The sequence below is a fragment of the Sus scrofa genome, chromosome 2, assembly GCF_054392235.1.
Source record: "Sus scrofa isolate SSC_HxYL_T2T_F1_AM1 chromosome 2, Sscrofa_HxYL_maternal_Yorkshire_Landrace_v2.0, whole genome shotgun sequence".
In the NCBI taxonomy this organism is placed as follows: Eukaryota; Metazoa; Chordata; class Mammalia; order Artiodactyla; family Suidae; genus Sus; species Sus scrofa.
Window position 1 is genome coordinate 72,189,647 of NC_139384.1, and position 24,946 is coordinate 72,214,592.

A 24,946-nucleotide genomic window follows, 5' to 3' on the forward strand; every position below is an offset into this window, starting at 1 on the left:
CTTCAGCTCAATGAATCCACCTTACAAATTGACACTTCTATTCCATTTTTAGAGTGAGTAGATAAACTGCCTGAAAGAGATATAGTTTTATTTTTTCTCATTAATTAATTAATTAATTTTGATTTTTAGGGCCACATCCATGACATATGGAGGTTCCCAGGTTAGGGGTCAGATCAGAACTACAGCTGCCAGCCTAAGCCACAGCCATAGCCATAGCAATGTGGGATCGGAGCTGCACCAGTAACTTACACCACAGCTCAAGGCAACTCTGGATCCCTGACCCAATGAGCAAGGGCAGGGGTCAAACCTGCATCCTCAGGGATACTAGTTAGATTCATTTCTGTTGTGCCACAAAGGGAGCTCTGAGATATATTTTTAATAGTAATAATGTATGATTTAATATTTTGCTTCATATTACTTAAGGTCAACTCTACTCTAAGGCCATATTATAATAATTTATTTTTTCATAGTTGGCATTCTGTATGGCTTGCTCTTGGAGAGGCATATTTTATTATCAGTTTTTGCCAGTAATTATGGTAGACACAGTGGACACAACCTATAGAGCAGAGCAAAATCCTAATGAGTAGAAAAATACACATGACCAGTGATAATAACCAATATGTTTAAGTTTTATTATCAGGAAGAACAATTAACAAAGTGATATTCAAAGAGTGATATTCACAAATGTGAAAAATAGTTGTCTCAGATTTTCCTATGTCATACACTCATGAATAGCTTCAAATGCTAAGAGGAATTTTTTCCCATATGAGTTGTATAACTCATGACAATTTTTGTAGTCAAACACCCCCCCAAATACTCAGTATGATATATTTTAAGAAGATAGTAATAAGAAATCCCTTGATATAAATGGAAATTTTAAAATATTTAACATCCAAGACTGTGAATAAAATTGGGACAATAGGAAAATGTAAAAGGCAAAAGACTTAGTTATCAGAGGTATCTCAAAACTTAAAAGCAAATTACATAAGTTGTATAGAAAAGTTGAATAGAAATAGAAATCCCAAGAATAATAGAAAAGGTGTGTTCTATTTTCATATTTTGATCAAACGCTGACAAAATTGGCTGAATATTTGAGTCCTGCAATCATGGGTACAGCTGAAGCCCTAGGACAATAGACCCTTATATATTTTCCTTTCCAAAGACCAGTTTCAGACCCCTCTTTAAGTCTTTATTTTTCAGACTATAGATGAAGGGGTTCAGCATCGGTGTGACCACAGTGTACATCACGGAGGCTGTTGCACTTGAGTGTGAGCCATGGGTTGCAGCAGAGCTGAGGTACACTCCAAATCCTGTACAATAAAATAAGGAGACAACTGAGAGGTGAGATGCACAGGTGGAAAATGCCTTATACTTCCCCTGAGCTGATGAGATTCCACATATGGAGGAAACTATCTTAGAGTAAGAGTAAAGGATACCAATGAAAGAACCAGCAGGTAGCAACAGAACTACAAAATACATCACCATGTTATTAATAAATATGTTAGAACTGGCAAGTTGGATCATCTGATTGAGTTCACAGAAAAAGTGGGGGATTTTTAAGACTGTATGGAAGGACAGTCGCAATATCATTAAGCTTTCCAACAAGGCATGCAGGACACCAATGGTCCAGGACACCAGAACCAGCAGTCCACAGAGTTGTGGGTTCATGATGACTGTGTAGTGAAGGGGGTGACAGATGGCCACAAAGCGGTCATAGGCCATCACAGTCAGGAGTAAGATGTCCAAAACTACAAAGAGTGTGAAAAAATACACCTGGGTGATGCAGCCTCCATAGGTTATGACTTTGCTCTGTGTCTGGATGGTCTGAAGCATCTTTGGGACGGTGGTCGAGATGAAACAGATGTCTACAAAGGACAGGTTGGAGAGAAAGAAGTACATGGGTGTGTGGAGGTGGGAGTCCGAGATGGTGGCCAGGATGATGAGCAGATTCCCAAATGCAGTGATCAAGTACATGGAGAGAAAAAGCCCAAATATCAAGGACTGCAATCCTGGTTCTTCTGAAAATCCCATAAGAAGAAATTCTGAAACTCTGGTCAGGTTTCTTGGTGCCATGTGATGGAGGTGACTGCCAGGAAAGAGGAAAATAACATGACTACTTTTTATAAAAATGCATATTACTCACAAGACTGAAAGGCTGCCATTTATATTTTTCCATTGAGACATTAATTTTAATATTTTGTTCATGGATTTGGTCCCCTTTAAAAACTCAACTGTGTCATCTCTAATAAGCATCCCCACCCACATGTTGTATATTGCACCATTTTAATGAAAAATTATTTCATGTGTTTGAAAAATGCAAGCTGAATTGTGACAATGTACTAGGTACTCTCTATGCAGTGGGTGTAAGGTGTTGGAAAACAAAAACTTCTAAAATCCAACTATAGAGTCATAATATAAACAAATACAAATTATGCAGTGTGTCAGAGGGTGAAAAGTGAGTGTTAGGTTTTTATGCTTCTTTTAGCAAGATTAGTGAACAAGGTGCTATTTGAAAAGAGACCTCAAGGAAGAGAGAGCCAGTGCCATGCGCAAACTCAGAGAAATGTGTGCCTAGTAAGAGAAGAGCCAGTGCAAAGGCCCAGAGGAAAGTGCTTGTTTAAGATGTTCCAAAAATGAAAGCCAGTCTGGTGAGGGAAATGAGCAGGAGGGTGAGTGAGGAGAGATGTGTGAGCAGATATTGAAGATTGAGGTGCCCTCCCTGCTAATGCTGAAACTTCAAGTCACAAGATGTGCCTTGTCCATGTTATGTATCTTTGGCACTTAATGAAATTAAATATTTAAAAAATATATATGCAGAGTTCCTGTTATGTCTCAGTGGTCTAAGAACCTGACATAGTTTCCCAGAGGATGCAGTTTCCATCCTTGGCCTTGCTCAGGCATTAAGGATCTGGCACTGCTGTGAGCTGCAGCATAGGTGAGATGATGCTCAGATCCAGTGCTGTCATGGCTGTGGCTTAGGCTGGCAGCTGCAGCTTTGATTCAACCCCTAGCCTGGGAACTTCCATATGTTACAGGTGCAGCCATCCAAAGAAAAAAAAAATATATGTGAAAGAAAATTGAAGGAAAATCCAAAACCAAATCCTAAAAGAAAGGTAATACAGTAGTTACAATTTAATAATATCATGAATTCATTTTTAGATTATATAAGAGTTGGAAATAAAATAGTAGAGCAAGTTTTAGAACATGAGATAAAAGCACTATTTAGGTTATAATTTCCAATTACATAGAAATACATGGATTCAAAATGTATATGGAAGATAATTAATTCAAGTGTGAAGAAGATACCTTCCAAATGGAGGCTGAACACAATACAACTTTTAGAAATAGATGTAATCTGAGAGGAACAGAAGGACAAGAGGAATGAGATGTGGAAAGTATTTGGAAATATGAATAAAGTGAGATTTACTAGTACCAAGTATGAAGAAGAGCATTTGTTTTCATTTAAGGCAAGAATTTGCAAGTGAAGAATATTTAAGTGACATTGCTGGTTTTTTTTTTTTTTTTTTTTTTTTTTTTTTTTTTGCTTTTTAGGGCTGCACCCATAGTATATGGAGGTTCCCAGGCTAGGGGTTGAACCAGAGCTACAGCTTCCGGCTTACATCACAGCTACAGCAACACCAGATCCAAGCTGCAACTGCAACCTATACCACAGCTCAAGGAAACGCCAGATCCTTAACCCAGTGAACGAGGCCAGGGATCGAACCCACAACCTCATGGTTCCTAATTGGATTCATTTCCGCTGCGCCATGATGAGAACTCAAGTGACATCTTAAATTCTCTGTTTAAACAGTAATAGAACATAAGAAGGCTGACATAGATTTTAGCTCACAAAACTTATAAACTCTCAGATCTTCTGCACAAATAATTGTATACATACATAAAGAATCTAAAAGACAAACAGCAAACTTGTTGATAAAGCTCCAGTTCTTAATTTGAAAGAGTACAATCAAAAACAGGAAGGACCAATTTCAATAAAATTAAATAAAAATAAATTTATCATAAGAAAGGGTAAAAATAGGAAATATGCTGAATTCACTATACAAAAGGAAAGGACCTGAACTGACCATTTTAAATACAAGCGGTAATAGACTAACTAATTTACAAATATTTTCAATCTAACAAGGAATGAAATCATTGCAAACCAAGCACATTAATATACCCATTTTCACCTGATAAACTTTAGAAATTTGAATATTAAGAGGGAGGAGATACTATGAAATATGTGTCTCATGAACTGCTGTTGCAGGAAAATGTCTGCTAGCATTCCTTGGTCTGTATCATACTAATAACCAAATATGCTTCTTAGAAAAAATATCCACATCATTGTACATCTCTCCACAGCTAATACCCTATATCTCTACTCTAGTTAATTGCAAAGGTCCTTGGATTTAGGTTCCACTTTTACTGGAAGCACCGATACCTCCCACTCCCTCTTCAAATTATGTTTCCATGTCCATATTTTAATGATCAACATGGACCCTTGCATTGTTGAGATCAATATTCACTTCTACTTTAGGCATCATAAAATAATACATTAATTAGTTAATCCAACAAACAACCACATTGATCTTGCTCCTGGTTTAATCTGGATTGTCTCTCAGGTGGATGCAGGTACTTGATTATCATTCCCTGTGAACTTCTACAGCATGTCCTGGGCTCTTGGACTCACCTGGGTGAAATTTCTGAGAGGAAAGTCTTGATAGTGATATCTCAATTCCTCTTGGATAGTTGATGATGCATATAGAAGTTCTGTTACCAGACGAGATAGTGGGATGGAGTCAAGTATTAGTTCCCTAGACAGAGTTATGACACTAGAGACAACAACCATGTTCTGTCCAGGTCAAGGTTGTACAGGCCGAGAGACTGCAGCAGAGGAGATGTTTAAAGCTCCTTATATCTGCCCATTAGCACATTTCCTCTTATTACCACCACCTCTAATAATTGATTTCTCGAGGGACAGTGGTCTGGACAGAAAGAAAAAATTTCCTGCTCATTCTTTGTGACTAGGACACAATGTTAATAAGCCAGATCAACTCAATGTTAATTACCCCTTCCATGGTCTTGTCATCTTAGAGAGGAATAAACCTCAAGGTTCCAATACATTATCCCAACACTGACTTCAAATTTTGTCCTGAGTTTAAGTTTTGAGAGTTCTGTTGGTTAAGTACCTAATCATAGCATTTACTCCCGGTAGGTCATAGCCCATGATATTTCTAGAAAATTACTATTCCCATATTTAAGAAGTAGGATAATGTTTTTTCCTTTAATATAAAACTTTGGGCACCACACTTGTTGGATTCAAGACAGTTTTGCTAAAACAATTAGGAACTTCATATTTATGGCACCAGTTAAGAGCTGTCAGTTTGTCCCTCATTAGAAAATACTTGTTATAGAGACATACAGATCTTAGCACCTTATGGGGACTGAGTGATTTCATTATTAGAAAACTTCATTCTATGAGGCAGTACTACTATGAACTCCATTTTCCATTGCAGAAATGGGGTTTATAGGGATTAATTATCTGCCAATTATAATATGAGTAATGAATGGGACCTTTATTAGTATAGTATTCCTGAGTAAGGAATGGGAACTTTATTAGCATTCCATCTGGTTGTTTCCAGTTTTCAAACTCTGGACCAGTGGTTCTCAACCAGAGATACCTTTGCCCTGGGTGATATTTGCTACATGTTGAAGAGATGCTTCTAAATACCTGCAACTCACAAGGCTGCATCCAACACAAATAATGAGCCTATTCCAAAATATCAACAGTGAGAAAATGAGTAAACCTATTCTAGACCAGAACTTTTCCCACTTGATTGTGCATACCAATCACCCAGAATTCTAGTTCAAATGTAGTTTCTGATTCAGCTCATCCTGCCTGGTTGATGATGCTCCTGGATGATGATGATGGGGCAGGTACTGAGCAGTGGCCAACTCTTTGAGCAAACAAGACAGTTATTATATTTAATGCCATGTGCATGGAATTTTACATTTTTTTCCATCAAATAATCTCTACATGAAATTTTGAATGAAAAAGTGTGTGCGTTCATTCCAGAGGCTGTGAAAAATTCTGTGTCCAATTCTTTTACATAAGGGCCCTGAGGGAGTTCCTGTCATGGGGCAGTGGTTAACAAATCTGACTAGGAACCATGAGGTTGCAGGTTCAATTCCTGGCCTTGCTCAGTTGGTTAAGGATCTGGCATTGCTGTGAGTATGGTGTAGGTTGCAGTTGCGGCTCAGATCCCATGTTGCTGTGGCTCTGATGTAGGTCAGGGGCTACAGCTCCAATTAGACCCCTAGCCTGGGCACCTCCATATGCCATGGGAAGCAGGCCTAGAAAAGGCAAAAAGACAAAAAAAGGGCCCTTGAATCATACAAAATAATACAATTCTGAAAGAATTTTTGTTGTAGGCAAAATAATGGCCTCCAATATATGTTCACATTCATATCCCTATAATCTTTGAAAATGCAATTTTACATAGCAAGGTACATTTAAAGTAGCAAGGGGAACAAAGTTTCTAATAAGCTTAACTTAGGAAGATTAGCCATGGTTATCTGGTGGGACTAACTTAATTGCATGTTCCTCTAAATGCAGATGAATAGACGGAAGAGTTGGAGTTTATTTCTTCCCTTTCTAGCTTTCTTTCAAGTTTCCAGGAAACATAAAGAATGGGATAGTATAGAGGGAACACTCCTGAACATAATCAAAGCCATTTGTGACAAACCCACAGCAAATATAATACTCAATGGAGAAAAGCTGAAAGCCTTCCCACTAAAATCTGGGAACAAGACAGGGATGCCCACTCTCACCACTGCTATTCCACATAGTACTGGAGGCCCTAGCCACAGCAATCAGACAAACAAAAGAAACAAGAGGCATCCAAGTAGGAAGAGAAGAGATAAAACTGTCACTGTATGCAGACGACATGATACTATACACAGAAAACCCTAAGGACTCAACCCAAAAACTACTTGAACTGACCAACAAATTCAGCAAAGTAGCAGGATATAAGATTGACATTCAGAAATCAGTCACATTTCTGTATACGAACAATGAAATATTAGAAAAGGAATACAGAAATGTAATACCCTTTAAAATTGCACCCCCAAAAATCAAACACCTGGGAATACACCTGACCAAGGAGGTAAAGGACTTATATGCTGAGGACTATAAAACATTCATCAAGGAAATTAAAGAAGATGGAAAGAAATGGAAAGATCTTCCATGTTCCTGGATTGGAAAAATTAATATTGTAAAAATGGCCATACTACCCAAAGCAATCTACAGATTCAATGCAATCCCTGTCAAATTACCCATGACATTTTTCACAGAACTACCACAAACAGTCCAAAAATTCATATGGAACCACAAAAAACCCAGAATTGCCAAAGCAATCCTGAGAAACATAAACCAAGTGGAGGCATAACTCTTCCAGACCTCAAGCAATATTACAAGGCCACAGTCAAGACGGTGTGGTACTGGTACCAAAACAGACATACATACCAATGGAACAGAACAGAGAATGCAGAAATAAACCCTGACACCTATGGTCAATTCATCTTTGACAAGGGAGGCAAGAACATAAAATGGGAAAAAGAAAGTCTATTCAGCAAGAATTGCTGGGAAACCTGGACAGCTGCATGCAAAGCAATGAAACTAGAACACACCCTCACACCATACATGAAAATAAACTCAAAATGGCTGAAAGACTTAAATATAAGACAAGACAGCATCAAACTCCTGGAAGAGAACATAGGCAAAACACTCTCTGACTTCAACCTTATGAATATTTTCTCAGGTCAGTCTCCCAAAGCACTAGAAACTAGAGCAAAAATAAACCAGTGGGACCTAATCAAGCTGACAAGATTTTGCACAGTAAAGAAAACAAAAAGACAACTTACAGAATGGGAGAAAATAGTTTCAAATGATGCAAAGGACAAGGGCTTAATCTCTAGAATATACAAGCAACTTATACAACTCAACAACAAAAAAGCCAATCAATCAATGGAAAAATGGGCAAAAGCCCTGAATAGACATTTCTCCAAGGAAGACACAGAGATGGCCAACAAGCACTTGAAACAATGCTCAACATCCCTAATGATTAGAGAAATGCAAATCAAATCTACCATGAGATACCACCTCACGCCAGTCAGAATGGCCGACTTTTAATAAGTTCACAAATAACAAATGTTAGAGGGGGTGTGGAGAAAACAGAACTCTCTTGCACTGTTGGTGGGAATGTAAGGTGGTACAGCCACTATGGAGAACAGTATGGAGGGACTTTGGAAATCTATACACAGAACTACCATATGACCCAGCAATCCCACCCTTGGGCACATATCCAGACAAAACTTTCCTTAAAAAAGACACCTGCACCTGCATGTTCATTGCAGAACTATTCACAATAGCCAGGACATGGAAACAACCCAAATGTCCATCGACAGATGATTGGATCAGGAAGAGGTGGTATATATACTCAATGGAATACTACTCGGCCATAAAAAAGAATGACATAATGCCACTTGCAGCAACATGGATGGAACTAGAGACGCTCATCCTGAGTGAAATAAGCCAGAAAGAGAAAGACAAATACCATATGCTATCACTCATATCTGGTATCTAATATACAGCACAAATGAACTTTTCCACAGAACAGAAAACCATGGACTTGAGAATAGACTGTGGTTGCTCGGGGAGAGGGGGAGGGAGTGGGAGGGATTTGGAGCTTAGGGTTAATGGATGCAAACTATTGCTCTTGGAATGGATTAACAATGAGATCCTGCTATGTAGCACTGAGAACTATGTCTAGATAGTTACAATGTAGCATGACAATGGGAGGAAAAATTATGTATACGTGTATGTATAACTTGGTCCCCATGCTGTACAGTGGATAAAAAAGTGTGTTGGGGGAAATAATAATAAAAAATAAATTAAATAAAAAAGTAAAAAAAGCGAATGGGGTAGCAAATGCATCAGTGTGTCAATGTGGCTATTTGAAAGAGAATGTATGCAAACTCATACCCATGTGTACACACACAGAAGTTTTGAACATTTTGTTAGGACTCAACAAAATGCTGCCACAATTTTTTTTTTGTTTTGGGATCAAATCTTTAATGTAGAAATTTCAAAAAATATATACTTCGCTCCTGGGAAAACAAAAGTTTTCCCACTGTCAAGGCTCTTTCAATAACACTGGTGATGAGAATAGCCAGTCTCTGAAGTGTCCAGTCTCTGCGTGGGTAGAGCTTGATGTAAGATGGTATAAGAAAAGGAAAGCGTGTGTGTGTGTGTGTGTGTGTGTGTGTGTGTGTGTGTGTGTGTGTGTCTGGGTCATTATGCTGTATAGCAGAAATGCACACATCACCATAAATCAACTCCAAAAAAAAGAAATACCCACTGAAAAAACACGGGGTCTCAAAGTATGGCAGGTAGCTTTCCTTAAACAGCTATCTATGAAGTCGCCACATGTATCTTTGATTCCTTCAAACATCCATCTGAATTCTGTTCAGTATCCTGCATTACATTCAGAACTAATAAAACAACCTTAGTGAGTTAAGATTGCTCACAATTGTGCACAAAACAAAGAAAAATTATTTTGAATTTACTTGATATATACAAATAGAATCAGACAGTGTATACTCAATTTTTATATGGCTCCTTTGTTTCTACAAGTTGTACATTTTATTTCATTTTTCCAGCCCTAATGAAATGTAATTGACCTACAACATTGCATAAGTTTGCTTACAGCATAATTATCTGATATATTTATATATTATAAGATGATTATCCCTAAATTAGTTAACACTTTCACCTCAGAAAATTAATTTTTTTCTTGTGGTGAAAACATTTAATTTTCATTCTTTCCTACTTTCAGGATAGAATACAGCATTATTAACTATTGTCATCGCAGACATCACTAAAAATGTCTCTTAGATCCTCCAAATTTATGGATCTTATGATTGGACGTTTAGAACCTTTGACCAATATCTCCTGAAAAACCCCACCCCTGACTTCTAGTAACCATCATTTCACTCTTATTACTAAAATTTTGGCATTTTTTTGGATTTCTCATATATGTGTGATAATACAGTATTGCTTCTGTTACTGACTAATTTTTTTACTTAGTGTTATAACCTCTAGGTCCATCCATGTTGTAGCAAGTGGCAATAGTTCATTCTTTTTAAAAATTAATTGTGATTGATTTAAAATGTTCTGTCAATTTCTGTTGTACAGCAAAGTATATATACATATATATATATATACATTCTTTTCCTCACATTATCCTCCATCATGTTCCATTACAGCTGATTAGATATATAATTCCCTGTGCTATACAGTAGGATCTCATTGCCTGTCACTCCAAATGCAAGAGTTTTCATCTACTAACCCCAGATTCCCAATCCATCCCACTCCCTCTCTTTCCTCCCTGGCAAAAAATAAGTCTGTCCTACATGTCCATGATCTTTTCTGTTTTGTTGGTAGATCATTTGTGCCATAATTTAGACTCCACTTATAAGTGATATCATATGGTGTCTGTCTTTCTCTTTCTGACTTATTTCACTCAGAAACAAGAGTATGAGAGTCTCTATTTCCAACCACGTTGCTGCAAATGACATTATTTTGTTCTTTTTTATGGCTGAATAGTATTCCATTGTATATAAGTACCACTTTGTCCTAATCCATTCATCCACTGATGGGCATTTAGGTTGTTTCCATGTCTTGGCTATTGTGAACAGTGCTGTGATGAACATACAGGTGCATGTAACTTTTTAATGAATTTTTTTTGTCCGATATATGCCCAGGAGAGGGATTGCTGGGTCATGTGGTAGTTCTATATTTAATTTTCTAATGTATTTCCATGTTGTATTCCCTAGTGGTTGTACAAATTTACATTCCCACCAACAGTTTTACCTAGTGGTTGTACCAATTTACATTCCCACCAACAGTGTACATTCCCTTTCCTCTACACCCTCTCCAGGATTTATTTGTGGATTTGTTAATGGTGGCCACTCTAACTGGTGTGAGGTGGTACCTCATTTTTGCTTTGATTTGTTATCATTTTTCTAGTAATTAGTGATGTTGAGCATTTTTTCATGTGCCTGCTGGCCATCTGTTTGTCTTCTTTGGTGAAATGTCTATTTAAGTCTTCTGCCAATTTTTCGATTGAGTTGTTTTTTTGTGGTTGAGTTGTATGGGTTGTTTGTATATATTGGAGATTAAACCTTTGTTGGTTGAGTCATTTGCAAAAATTTTCCTCCCATCTGTAAGTTGTCTTTTCATTTTTTAATGGTTTCATTTGCTGTGCAGAAGCGTTTGAGTTTAATTAGTTTCTTTGATTTATTTGTGTCTATTGTTTTTATTTTAGGAGGTGGATCAAGTAAGATATTGCTATAATGTAGGTAAAGAGTGTTCTGCCTATGTTTTCCTCTAGAAGTTTTATAGTGTCTGGCCTTACATTTAGGCCTTTAATCCATTTTGAGTTTATTTTTGCGTGTGGTGTTAGACTATGTTATCATTTCATTCTCTCACATGCAGTTGTCCAGTTTTCTCTGCACCATTTATTGAAGGGACTGTCTTTCCTCCACTGTATGTTCTTGCCTCCTTTGTCATAGACTAATTGACCATAGGTGTTTGGGTTTATTTCTGGGCTGTCTATCTTGTTCCACTGATCTATATATTTCTGTTTTTGTGCCAATACCATTCCGTTTTGATGACTGCAGCTTTGTAGCAGAGTATCAATTCAGGAAGACTGATTCCTCCATTTTCGTTTTTTCTTTTCAATATTACTTTGGCTATTCAAGGTCTTTTGTGTTTTCATACAAATTTTAAAATATTTTGTTCTAGTTCTGTAAAGAAAGTCGTTGGTAATTTGGTAGGAATTGCACTGAATCTGAAGATTGCCTTGGGCAGTATTGTCATTTTGGCTATGTTGAATCTTCCAATCCAAGACTGTGGTATATTTTTCTATTTGTGCCTTTGATTTCTTTCATCAGTGTCTGATAGCTTTCAGAGTACAGGTCTTTTGTCTCTTTAGGTAGGTTCATTCTTTTTGTGGAGAAGTAGGATCCCATTGTATATATGTGTATACTACATTTTCTTTATTATTATCTATCTAGCACTTGGGTTACTTTCATATCTTGGCCATGGAAATACTGCTGCAATGAACATACAAGTGCATACATATGTTTTGAATTAGTGCTTTCATTTTTTGATAAATATTCAGAAATGGATTTGCTAGATCATTTGTTAGTCCCATTTTTAGCTTTTTGAAGAACTTCCATACTGATTTTTTGTAGTGGCTGGGCCAAAAAATAGCCACCAACAGAGCTTCAGGTTACTATTTCTTCACATTCTCATCTTCACTTCTGTCTTATTTTTTAGATAATCACTAGTCTCATTGCGTTTTTTTTGTGTGTGTGTGTCCCTGTGTGTATTGAACACCTTTTCTGTGCCTGTTGGCTATCTGTGCATCTTCCTGGAAAAATGTCTATTCAGGAACTTCTACTCAATTTTTAAAAATTATTGGAATATATTTAATTTACAAAATTATGTTAGTTTCAGGTGTACAATGTAGTGATTCAGTATTTTTATAGCTCATACTCCATTTAAAATTTTTACAAGATAATGGCTTTAATGCTCTGTGCTATGCATATATCCTGGTTGATTATCTATTTTATACATAGAAGTTTTTACCTCTTAATCCCATACCCTGAATTTGCCCCTCCCCTTTTCCTCTCCTTTTTGGTAAATACTCATCTGTTCTCTATATCTGTGAGCCTCTTTCTGTTTTTCAGGTACATTTGTTTTTATTATTTTTAGATTCTACATAAAGATGATATCATATGGTATTTGTCTGTCTCTGTCTCACTTATTTTGCTAACATAATATAGGTTCATCCATGTTGCTGCAAATGGCAGAATATCACTCTTTTTCATGGCTAATATATCCTGACTTCTTTGTCCATTCGCTTGCTGATTAATCAGGCATTTGTGTTGCTTCCATATCTGGGCTACTGTAAAATGGTCCTGCTATTAACATTGGGGTATGTGTATCATTTCAAATTAGGAGTTTTTGTTTGTTCCAGACGAAATTGGGCACATGCAGGGTGGTATGGCCATAGACTGTTTTGTTCCAGATGTATACACAAGAATGGGATTGATGGATCATACGGTAGTTCTACTTCTAGTGTTTTGAGGAACCTCTGTTCTGTTTTTCAATAAAGGCTGTACCAAATCACATTCCCACTGAATATCAGGGTTCCCTTTGCTCCACATCCTCTCCAACACTTGTTATTCATAAACTTTTGATGATAGACATTCTGACAGGTGTGAGATGGTATCTTGTTGTGGTTTTGATTTATATTTCTGTATTAGTGATGTTGAGCATCTTTTTCTGTGCCTGTTAGCCATCTGTATGTCTTATTTGGAAAAATATCCATTCAGCTCCACTACCCATTTTTTGATTGGGTTGTTGTTATTTTATTTTATTTTATTTTATTTTATTTTATTTTATTTTATTTTATTTTATTTTATTTTATTTGTCTTTTGTCTTTTTAGGGCCGCACCCATGGCATATGGAGGTTCCTAGGCTAAGGGTCAAATCAGAGCTACAGCTGCTGGCCTATGCCACAGACACAGCAAATGGGATCTGAGCCATATCTGTGACCTATACCAAAGCTCATGGCAATGCTGGATCCTTAACACACTGAGCAAGGCCAGGGATTGAACCCACATCCTCATGGATCCCAGTTGGGTTCATTAACCTCTGAGCCACATTGGGAACTCCTGTTTTTTTTTTTTTAATATTAAGTTATATGTATTGTTTATATATTTTGGATATTAACTGCTTGTTGGTCATATCATTTGGAAATATTTTCTCCCATTCTGTAGTCTTTTTCGTTTCAGCAAACCGAAAGTTTGTTTTTGAAGTTTGTGAGTCCATTTCTGTTTTAGAAATAGTTAATTTATATTTATATTTTTTAGATTCCACATGTAAGTGACATTATATGATATTTGCCTTTCTCTTGTCTTCACATACTTCACTTAATATGATAAACTCTTGGTCCATCTATCTTGCTGCAAAAGAAATTATTTCATTCTTTTTAATGGCTGAGTAATATTCCATTCTATATATGTACCACTTCTTCTTCTTCTTTTTTTTTTTTTTTTGGTTACCACCTTTCTTTTTTAAAATACATTTTATTGTAATATAGTCGGTTTAGTAAGTTGTGGTAATTTCAGGTGTATAGCAAAGCAAATCAATTGTACATATATGTATATTCATTCCTTTATAGATTCTATCCCCATATAGGTTATTACACAGTATTGAGTAGATTACCTTGTACTATACAGTAGATCTCTTTTACCTATCCATTTTATATATAGTAGTTTGTATACGTCAATCCCAACACCCAATTCATCCCTCCCATCCCATATTTCCCCTTAGGTAAACTTAAATTTGTCTCAAAATCCTTGAGTCTGCTTCTGCCTTGTAAGCCCTTTTGCATCATTTGTGTTAGATTCCACTAATTAGCAATCTCATATGATATTTGTCATTCTCTGTCTGACTTACTTTACTTAGTATGATAATTTCTAGGTCCATTCATGTTATCCCAGTGCATGTGAAACCCTGGGTATGGCCTCCAAGAGGGAAGTCTCTGTTTCCCCCCATTCTGTGGAGCTTCTGCACTCAAGTCTCACTGGTCTTTAAAGCCAAATGCTCTGGGGGATTCTCTTCCCTATGCCAGCCCCTCAGCCAGGGAGCCTGGTGTGGGGCTCAGAATTCTCACTCCTGTGGGAGAACCTCTGTGATATAATTAGTGTTCCGTTTGTCAGCCCCCCATCAGATGGGCATAGGATTTGGTTATGTTGCAAAAATGCCCCTATTACCACCTTGTTGTGGCCTCTTCTTTGTCCTTGAATTAAAAATGTCTTTTTTGGTTGGTTCTAGTGATTTTTGTTGATGATTATTCAACAGTTAGTTGTGTTTTTGGTGTTTTTGTGAGATCAAGTAAACCTAAGTCTTTCTATTCCATCATCTTTTCCTGAATCATGGGGTTGCTTTTAGTTTGGATGCTTGCTCTTTCTCTCTCCTCACTGTGCTTTGTTTGTTACCTCTTTGAAAGGTGGTGTGCATGTCGGCATTCCTTGCATCCCCCCTTGACAGGTTCAGCATCTATTCATGGGTTTTGCAGGAGTACCTAGGACTGGCTGCATTTCAGGGACAGTGGGCACCGTTTCATGGGGGTATCTGAGGCTCAATGCATTCCTTGGATAGCAGGGGCAGGGCTGAGCATCTGCTAGCAGCTTTCACAAGGGTAACTGTAGTTAGTGTGTGCCCTTGACAGTAGGATTAAGACTTGGTGCCTTTTTGCAGGTTTCTCAGGGACATCTGGGACTCACTACATCCCAGGACAGTGAGTGCAGGGCCTACTCTTACTTTCAGGTTTTGTAGGTGTACCTGGGCTTACTGCATTCCCAGAACAGTGGAGTCAGGGCTGACACCCACTTGCAGGGTTCACTGGGGTGACAGTGGCTAGAGAATTCCCAGGACAGTGGGGTATGGCCCAGTATTTGCCTGTACTCCCAGGACAACAGAAGTAGGATCTGGTACTCATTCACAGGTTTCATGGGGTAATCTGGAGCTCAGGCACTTTCAGAGCTCAGTGCCTGCTCTCAGGTCACCTAGTAGCCACATACCTCTGGAGCTCACAATGGAGGCAGGTGCTTTCACCTGCCCCCAGACCTCTTGTAATCTGTGTCCTGTTGCCTGAGAGCACTCACAGGGGCAGAGGCTCTTATGGCAATATCTCCCTTCTCCTTGCATATCCCCAACAATGATGGTGCCTTGCCTCTCTGGCAAGACTAGGTTTTTTCCAAGTACCCCCTCCATGGTCACAGTCCAGCCTCTTCAGGCTGTCTCTGCATAGCCAACACTGGTCCTCTCCCAGGCCTGACTTCTGAAGTCTGAACTTAAGTTCCCAGCCCCCACCCACACTGGGGGACAAAGCTCGGGAGTGTAGGGCAGTGCTGTTGACCCTCTGTGCAGGTTACTCTTCCATTTTGCCTTCTCCAAACTGGTTGCTGCTCTTTCTTCCTAGGTCCAACCCCAATTCCTTTCTCTCTCTCTTTCTTTCTCTTTTTTCTTTTATTTTTTTCCTTTCTTTTTCCCATTATCCTACCTTGCCTATTTGGGGGTTTTATTGCATTTTTGGAAGTCTGATGTCTTCTGTCAGCATTCAGGAGGTGTTCTGTGTCAATCATTCCACTTGTGGATGTATTTCTAGTGTTTTCAGAGGGGGAGGTGAGCTCTAAATCCCACTCCTCTGTCATCTTGATCCCAAATTGCCTATGTTCTCTTCTAGGAGCTTAATGGTTTCAGGTCTTATTTTGTAGGTCTTTAATTCATTTTGAGTTTATTTTTTTGCATGGTATGAGGTAACATTCTAATCTCACTGTTTTAGGTCTAGTTTTCCAAGAATCACTTGTTGAAGAGACTGTCTTTTCTCCATTATATATTCTTGCCTTTTTCGCCTTAGACTTATTGATGGTAGGTGCATAAGTTTATTTCTAGCTCCCTATTTTTTTTACATTAATATATGTATTTTATTTTGTGACAGTATCATGCTGTTTTGCTTACTGTGGCTTTGTAGTATAGTCGGAGGTCCAGGATGGCTTTACTTCTAGCTATTTTCTCCCCTCAAGATTTCTTCGGCAATTTGGGGGCCTTTCATGGTTCCATATAAATTTTATGATTATTTATTATTGTTTTTTGCAAAATGTCATGGGTGTTTTGATAGGGATTGCTTAAAATCTGTAGTTTGCTTTGGTTAGTAGGGCAATTTTAACCATATTGATTATTCCCATCTAAGAGCACTTGGTATCTTTTCATTTTTTGTGTCATCTTCAATTTCATTCATCAATGATTTTTTAGTTTCTAGAGTATGTCTTTCACACCCTTGGTTAAATTTACTTCTGAATAGTTAATTCTTTTTGATGTTGTTTTAAAAGGGTTTTTTAAAAAAACTTTATCTTACTGATATTTCATTACTAGTATATAGAAATTAGTGTATAATATATAGATTTCTGTAACTTAATTTGTATTCTTCAAATTTGCTGAATTTATTTATGACTTTAAATAGTTTTGGGGTGGGTGTTTTAGGGTTTCCTTTGTTGGCCTACAACTGTTAACAGTATTCTGTTATGACTTTTCAAAATCTTTGTGGTATCAGTTGTTATTTCTCTTCTTTCTCTTCTTATTTTGCTGATTTGGTTCCTCTCCCTCTTCTTCTTAGTGGTCGTGGATAAAGATTCATCAATTTTTTTTTATCTTTTAGAAAATCTACTCTTGCATTTATGACCTTTTTACTTTTTTTTAAATTTCTATTTTACTTAGACCTGTGTGCAAATGTGCACTCCATATCTCCGGGGAAGTGGGCACTTCTGGGTGCCCATGGGGTATCCGCTCCTATAAGTAATTAACTCCTTAGACAAGGCAAACAAATGAAAAAAATAAAGAAGTGGGACAGTATGAAACTAAAAAGCTTCTCACAGTGAAGAAAACTACAAAAGCAACAAAATAAAAAGGCACAAACTAAATAAAAATGCCTCCTATGAATGGGAGAAGATAATTGCAAATGGTTTACCTGATAAGACATTAATATCCAAAATATATAAAGAACTCATAAACTCAACATCAAAAAGCCCCTCACCCAACATGATGGAAAATATAGGAAGAAGATCTGAATAGCTAATTTTTCCAAAGAAGACATAATGATGGCCAGCAGACATATGAAAATATTTTCAACCTCACTAATCATCAGGGAAATGAACAACAAAACCACAAAGAGATATTGCTTCACACCTGTTAGAACATCTATCATCAAAGAGATAAGAAATAACAAATGTTGGTGATAATGTGGAGAAAAGAGAAACATTATGCATGTTGGCTTTGAGATTGTAGCTTGATGCAGCCACTATGGGAAACATTATGGAGTTTCCTTGAAATATTAAAAATAGAATTGCCACATAATCAAGCAATTTCACTTCAGAGTATCTGCCAAAAGTAAATAAAAATACTAAATTAAAAAGAAATGTACACAGCAAAGTTCATTGCAAAATGATTTACAATATCCAACATAGTTACAGAAGTGTGATATACACATATACAATGGAGTAACACTCACCTTTTGGAAAATTAATTCTTGCCACTTGAGACAATATGGATGGATTTAGAGGGTATTATGCTGAGTGAAATAAGTCAGATAGAGAAAGACTCACTTATGCATGAAATTTCACTTTTACTTGAAAGATAGAAAACATGCAAAAATTAATGATTTGCTATAAATCACAGTAGAATGTTAAAGCCTAAATTATCAGAAAGAGCAGGTAAGACAATGATGTACAAAGGAATATTTGTGAAAAGTGAATATGGTGTCTCAGATTTTCCTCTTGTATAAAATTATATAAATTTATTTGGTCATCAAACATACATTTTTGATTGGATTAGTACAACTCAAGATAATTTCTTTAGTAAAATCAAAGAAATATATTTGGTATGATATATGCCATTTGAGAAAAAGTATTTTTGAAAAAATCTCTGTTGTCTCATTAGGAAATTTGGAATGGGAATTTCTAAATGTTTCTGATTTGTTGTTGAAATAAATTTGGGAGAGTAGGAATAAAAACAGGGAAAAGCTGTTGGATGTCAGAAAAAGAAAAAAGCTTAATAAAGTGAGTTATATAAATTTAATAGAAAAGTTGCAGTCAAAGAAATGAAAATTCTAGGAAATAATTAAAAAGAACAAATTCTATTTCTATAGTTTGATAAAAAAAATCACAATTTCTGACTCTGAGACTTTGACCTCTGCAATCATGGGTGCTTCTTCACTTTAGGACAATTGACCCTTACATGGGTCCCTTCACAAACAGTGCTTTCAGAGCTCTCTTCATGTCTTTATTCCTTAGACTGTAGATGAAAGGGTTCAGCATGGGTGTGATGACAGTGTACATCACTGAGGCTGTTGCACTTGAGTGTGAGCTGTGAGCAGCAGCAGAGCTAAGGTATACTCCTAGCATTGTACAATAAAACAAGGAGACAACTGAGAGGTGAGATGCACAGGTGGAAAAGGCTTTATACTTGCCCTGAGCTGATGAGATTCTATATATGGAGGAAACTATTTTAGAGTATGAACAAAGAATACCAAAGAAGGGACCACCACATAGCAGGGCAGCTGCAAAATACATCACTATGGTATTAAGAAATGTGTCAGAACAGGCAAGTTGGATCATCTGATTGAGTTCACAGAAAAAGTGGGGGATTTCAAAGTTTGTGCAGAAGGACAGTTGCATCATCATTAAGGTTTGTAACAGGGAATTCAGGACACTCATGATCCAGGGCACCAGAACCAGCAGTCCACAGAGCCGAGGGTTCATGATGACTGTGTAGTGTAGAGGGTGGCAGATGGCCACAAAGCGGTCATAGGCCATCACGGTTAGAAGCAAGATGTCCAATACCGCAAAGAGGATGAGAAAATAAATCTGTGTGATGCAGCCTTCATAGGTTATAGCTTTGCTCTGGGTCTGGATGTTCCACAGCATCTTTGGGATGGTGGTGGAAGTGAAACAGATGTCTACAAAGGACAGTTTGGAGAGGAAGAAGTACATGGGTATGTGGAGGTGGTAATCAGAGATGACAGCCAGTATGATGAGCAGGTTTCCAAACACAGTGATCAGGTACATGGAGCAGAAAAGCCCAAATATTATGGGCTGTGATTCTGGTTGCTTTGAAAAACCCAGAAGAAGAAATTCTAAAATTTGTGTATCATTGTCTGTTTCCATGCAGAGGAAGTGACTTCTGGAAAAGAGGGATATAACATGGCTAATTTTTGCACAAATTGGCATCACTCATATATTTTAAATGCTGCTGTTTATATTTTGTTGTTAAAATTAATTTTAATATTTTGCATATGGATTCGGTCTCACTTAAGAGATCCTTATGCTCCCTCTGATATGGAATTTTTGTCCCATTCAGCTTTTCCCTTAAAATTGGGTGTTTTACCATCTTAATGAGAAATTCTTCATGAACTTCAGGAATATAATATGAGACCTGATCATGTTTTAGGCACTGCCTAGGCAATGAGTATGAGGTCTGAAGAACAAAGTCCATTAGATTTTGATCATAGATATAAAGTATATAAACGAATAATAAAATTATATAACATTCAGGATGACAGGTGGTATGAAGCAATAAACAGTAGGTATAAAGAAGAACTAGTTTACATGTGTGCCCAGCAGAAGAATGTACATGGCTAAATCCTGAGGAAAGTGCTTGTTTCCAATGTTAAAGTAAAAAAAAACTGAAGCCAGTGTTGCAAGGTGAATGAACATGGGAAAGATTGGTAAGAGAGATTGTCGCACATGTTGAGGAGGGGCAAGGCCTCTCTGCTACTGCTGAAACACCAAATCACAGGGACTTCCTCTTGCACCTAATTCATCTTATTGCAAAAGGGTCCCATGAATTGAAACTGATCCCTTCCTTAGTGCATTTCTTGATTGAGTTCTGGGCCCCAGTTTGTATGAATCACCTTGGAATATAAGTCCTGCTACCCTTGTTCTGAGAACTGTTCATACACACACACACGACAGACACACACACCATGGCCTCCAGAACTGTGTTTTTTTTCCATGGTTTTCTCAGTGCCAGTCTTACTGAACATACTATGAATGGATACAACACAAGTCAATGCAACAATGATATCTTTCCTGTATAAGGTAGAAATGGTTTCCAGAAATTCATTTTTTTTTTATGGATGCACCTTAGCATATGGAATTTCCTGGACTAGAGGTCTAATTGGAGCTTCAGGAGCAGGCCTTTGCCACAGCCATGGTAACACCAGATCTGAGCCACATACGCAAGCTATGCTGCATCTTGCATCAATGCCAGATCCTTAACCTACTGAGTGTTTCTAGGGATCAAACCCACATCCTTACAGAGAGTACGTTAGGTTCTTAACCCACTGAGCCACAACAGGAACTCCAGAAATTCCAATTCTTAAGCTTCCTATGGACATGTAAGTCTGGGGATCCATTCTGGAGATGGCTATTTCCTGTTGTTTATTTAAGCAAACATAAGGTATCTATTCAATAAACAGGAAGAGAGAAAAGATGAAATGGATGAAGAGGAAACAGGTCTAATCAGCTCTGGTGGTCACCAGGAGGTTGTAAGAAGAATAGTAGTCCTTGGTCCTGGCAGCATTCCAGCCCTGATTACATTCCTCTGATGCCCAGAAAAAACAATAAGAGAACAAAAATAAACTTGTCCAAAAGACCAAAGGAGTGACATCTTTATGGTGTCACACACCCTATATTGTACCTTAAAAAGGAAAATGAGCAAAGGGATGAAACAATGCCAAGAAAATATGTAAAATACACCAAAAGTTGGGCATTTTTAGTATCAAGCAGTTGAAGGCTTGTTTCTCCTGTGTCTATTCCCTAATTCTTTTACCAATTAGTTTTTATATGGTTCAGTAGGGGATGAAGTCAGTTCCTTTCTCTCTTTTCTCAGGTGGTAGCTTCTATTTGTTGTTCTTGAGCTTTGGGTTTAATCTCCTTTTTTGTCAAACCCAATGGACATACCCTAATCCTGAATCTGGAGTTCATCCAACATGTAAGACATCCTCAGGTCATGCTCTATAAATCCTGTCCACACCATTACAAATATCTTTTCATACTGAATCACTTCATATGAGTGTGCCTGAAGACATATGTCATAGCACATTTATTTCATTGTACTCTGTCCTCATTGTTAGACTGCATGATGCTAAAGTGCAGGGACTTCACTTGTTTTGTTCATTTTTTTCTGGTGTTCACAAAGATATGTGAACATATATACGCTTATACAGAGAGACATCTAAGAGTATGAAAATTTGTAAAATGAAAAGACTGAAGGGATAATTAAACCAGGTTAAAATGAGTTTCCAAACTCTAGTGAGCAAAACTGGGAAGTCAAACATTACCTGAAACATGATGTGAAAAATAATAAATTAATGATATTAAGAGATTAATAATTAAAACTTTAAAGACTTAAAAAACAGATAATATGCCTAGAATGTTTTGGCACAGAGTGATTTTCAGCTATGATTTGTTGAATCAATCAAGAATTAGGTCTCTCTCTATATACATATTGACATTTATAATATGGCAAGGTTATATTTCAATGTAATTGGATAAGTTCAAATTGTTAAATGGCTATCTATCTGGAAGAATATGAAGTTGGTCCTCTCCCTCAGACATCATACAAAAAGAGGTGTTCTATACAACCTCAGTGTAAGAGTAACCAATACATTTTAGATGGACATCTAGAACTGCACATACAAATTAGTGGTGGCAAAACCATCTCCAACAAAGAAACTCAGAAGTGAGAAGGTAGATATAGTTAAATAAAATAAAAAATTTATGATAAAAAATATCTCCCAATGTCAATTGAGAAAAAATAATCTTTTGAACTGCTGAAAACTGTAGAATAATGGGCAAATATTATATGGACATAAAATAGTAATAGGCAAATGATAATGCTGATCAAATATGTAAAGTTTGCTGAAACTGAGCAATAGTTTAAGAAAACAGGAAATGTCTTTCACATCCATTAGCCTGAGGAAAAAATACTTATGGAGCTGTCATACTGGTTGGGGTTGGAACTGGCAACAGAAATTGTACTCCAATTTTGCTGGCAAAACCTAAAGTGTTACAAGATTGGAAAACAAGCCTAAGACAGTTATACATGTTACAAATTTATTCTTTAACTCAGGGTTTCTCAGTCTTAACCCTACTGATTTTCTAGGCCAGATCATACTCTGTTGTGTGCTCTGCCCTCTGCATAAATGATGTTTTTATCCTTCCCTCTCCAGTGTGAAACCAAAAAAATGTCCCTGGATATTGCTTAATGTGTCCTCTATGCATGCGTGTGTGTGTGTGTGTGTGTGTGTGTGTGTGTGTGTGTGTGTGTGTGTGTGTGGAAATCACACCACAATTAGAACCATTGTTTAACAATCTCAATATGTTTTTCTAGCATTGGAAAATAGAGATTTGTTGACAAAGAAAATGAAAAATGATTAAAAGCATGTACAGCATAGCTGCAGTGTGAAATATGTAACCCCTGAAATAAATACATGAATCAATCAAGCAAACAAACAAAGAGCAATCTCTTGTTTCTGGGCTGAGCTGAATTGGTAATTGTCAAGTAAATGAGAGGTAAGTGTGGCTGACTTTGTTTCTCTCTGACCTCCTTGATCACAATCAAGCAGGTTATATTGGACTCACCTAGATGGGAACTCTGAGAGGAAGGTCTCTGAAAGGTTGTCCAAATTTGTCTCAGGATGATGATGATGGAAACTAAGGCTCTGTTCTCAGAAAGACAGCAGGAAGGAGTGGAGCTACAGTCCCTCAGCCTGAGTTAGGACTCCAAGCCAACCAAGCAAACAACCAACCAACCAGTCAGCCAACCAGCCAACCAACCAAGCAACCAAAAGACAGATCTATACCCTTTCCAGCTCTAATTTACATGGGCTGAGACTGTAGGTGTGGAGATATTTACAGCTCCCTATGTCTGATCATTAGGCTCATTTCTCCCTTGATATTTCAACCTCTAAGCAATAATTCCCCTGTAGAAAACTGTTCTGGAAGGAAGAAATTTTTTTCCTAATGATTCTCTGCTCACAAGAGATCAAGTAAAGTCAAAAGAGTCCCTTTTTTTTTGTTTGTTTGTTTTTTGTTTTTTCTTTTTACTCCTACCTTGTAGATCTCTAAATCTCCCAGCGTCTTGTCTCAACTCTGAGTTAGACTTTTCTCTAAGACTGAGGAATCTGGATTAGCTCTCTTGTATTTTCAAATCTTTGCCTTGTGGTGGGGATGCAGAATCTGCATCTTCAGAAAATTTCTCTTCTTTCCAACAAGAAGTAAGTACTTTTGATAATAAACCCTAGGCACTACATGTATTGTCTTCATGACACTTTTGCCATAACAATTAGGAAATTAGGAATTTCATTCTTTCATCTCTTGATCAGAGCAGTCATTTAGTCCTTCATTACAAAATGTTTACATTTAATAAAATCTATCTATCTATCTATCTATCTATCTATCTATCTATCTATCTATCTTTTTATGAACTAAAGCCTGAGATTTAAACATGTAGGGTTTATTAAATATTGGTAAATGTCTAATCCATGAGAAACTACATTCAGGAATTACATTCACCATCACAGATGTAGGGCTTGGAGAGGTGTCTACTGATCTGCTCAAAGTTACTGTCTGTGTGTATGATTGGCCTTGATTGCATTCTTCCAGGATGATCCTAGGCCACTGAAAATCTAGGCCACTGGTTTTCATTTTCAGAAATGATTTTTCCCCTGGGAATGTTGCTGTTGTCTTAAGGGAATGCTGCTAAACACCTCCTATCCACAGAAAATCACCCACAAAGGAAAAGAGATCTGCTCAAATATCACAGTAAATGGTGAGAAAACCTATTCCATACCAGTAATTATTCAACCCAATGTACCCATGAATCAACAACAATCCTGATAGGAATGGAATAGGCACAGGTAGTTTTAGAATTACTACATAAAGGATTATAGAGAGGGAAATCTAGGGGATGTTGGGCGATCACTTTAAATTAATAAATTGCCCCCCAAAAGCCATCAGAACAAGGCAGTCTCGCTTGACTAGTGGAGGTGTGAGAATTGCCTCAGGTCATTGGGTGGGGAATGGGATTAGGCCTGCATTCAGATTCAGACCAAGGGCAGGAGTTTGAGAACCACCATTCTGATGATTTGAATACACACCTTACCTGATACCAAGGAGGAGCTAGTACTCCTGAAAAGGAAGAGGTGGTCTTTTCCCACCCCCATTCCCCCTGGATGATAAACTGTAG

At 37.4% G+C, this 24,946-nt stretch overlaps 2 protein-coding genes across 3 annotated transcripts; both read right to left on the reverse strand.

Annotated features, from left to right (window-relative positions):
* Positions 1-707: 707 nt before the first annotated feature.
* On the reverse strand, positions 708-23,466 carry LOC110258500 (olfactory receptor 7A17-like). 2 transcript variants are annotated; one of them, XM_085015262.1, is made up of 3 exons: positions 23,341-23,466; positions 1,774-2,086; positions 1,194-1,310 (listed from the first exon to the last, which is right to left on the reverse strand). In XM_085015262.1, exons 2-3 carry the CDS (start codon positions 2,071-2,073, stop codon positions 1,245-1,247), a joined length of 366 nt encoding a protein of 121 aa, XP_084871388.1. In that variant the 5' UTR covers positions 2,074-2,086; positions 23,341-23,466; the 3' UTR covers positions 1,194-1,244. The 2 variants fall into 2 exon arrangements, with proteins under 2 accessions (XP_084871387.1, XP_084871388.1); XM_085015261.1 differs by having other exon boundaries at positions 708-2,086.
* LOC110258501 (olfactory receptor 7A17-like) lies at positions 18,928-19,860 on the reverse strand. The gene has a single exon (XM_085015260.1). It carries the CDS (start codon positions 19,858-19,860, stop codon positions 18,928-18,930), a length of 933 nt encoding a protein of 310 aa, XP_084871386.1.
* Positions 23,467-24,946: the final 1,480 nt, after the last annotated feature.

What these genes read in the sequence shown, in the direction of transcription:
- LOC110258501 (XM_085015260.1), bottom strand. Translation starts at nt 19,860, where the DNA reads ATGGAAACAGACAATGATACACAAATTTTAGAATTTCTTCTTCTGGGT.
- LOC110258500 (XM_085015261.1), bottom strand. Translation starts at nt 2,073, where the DNA reads ATGGCACCAAGAAACCTGACCAGAGTTTCAGAATTTCTTCTTATGGGA.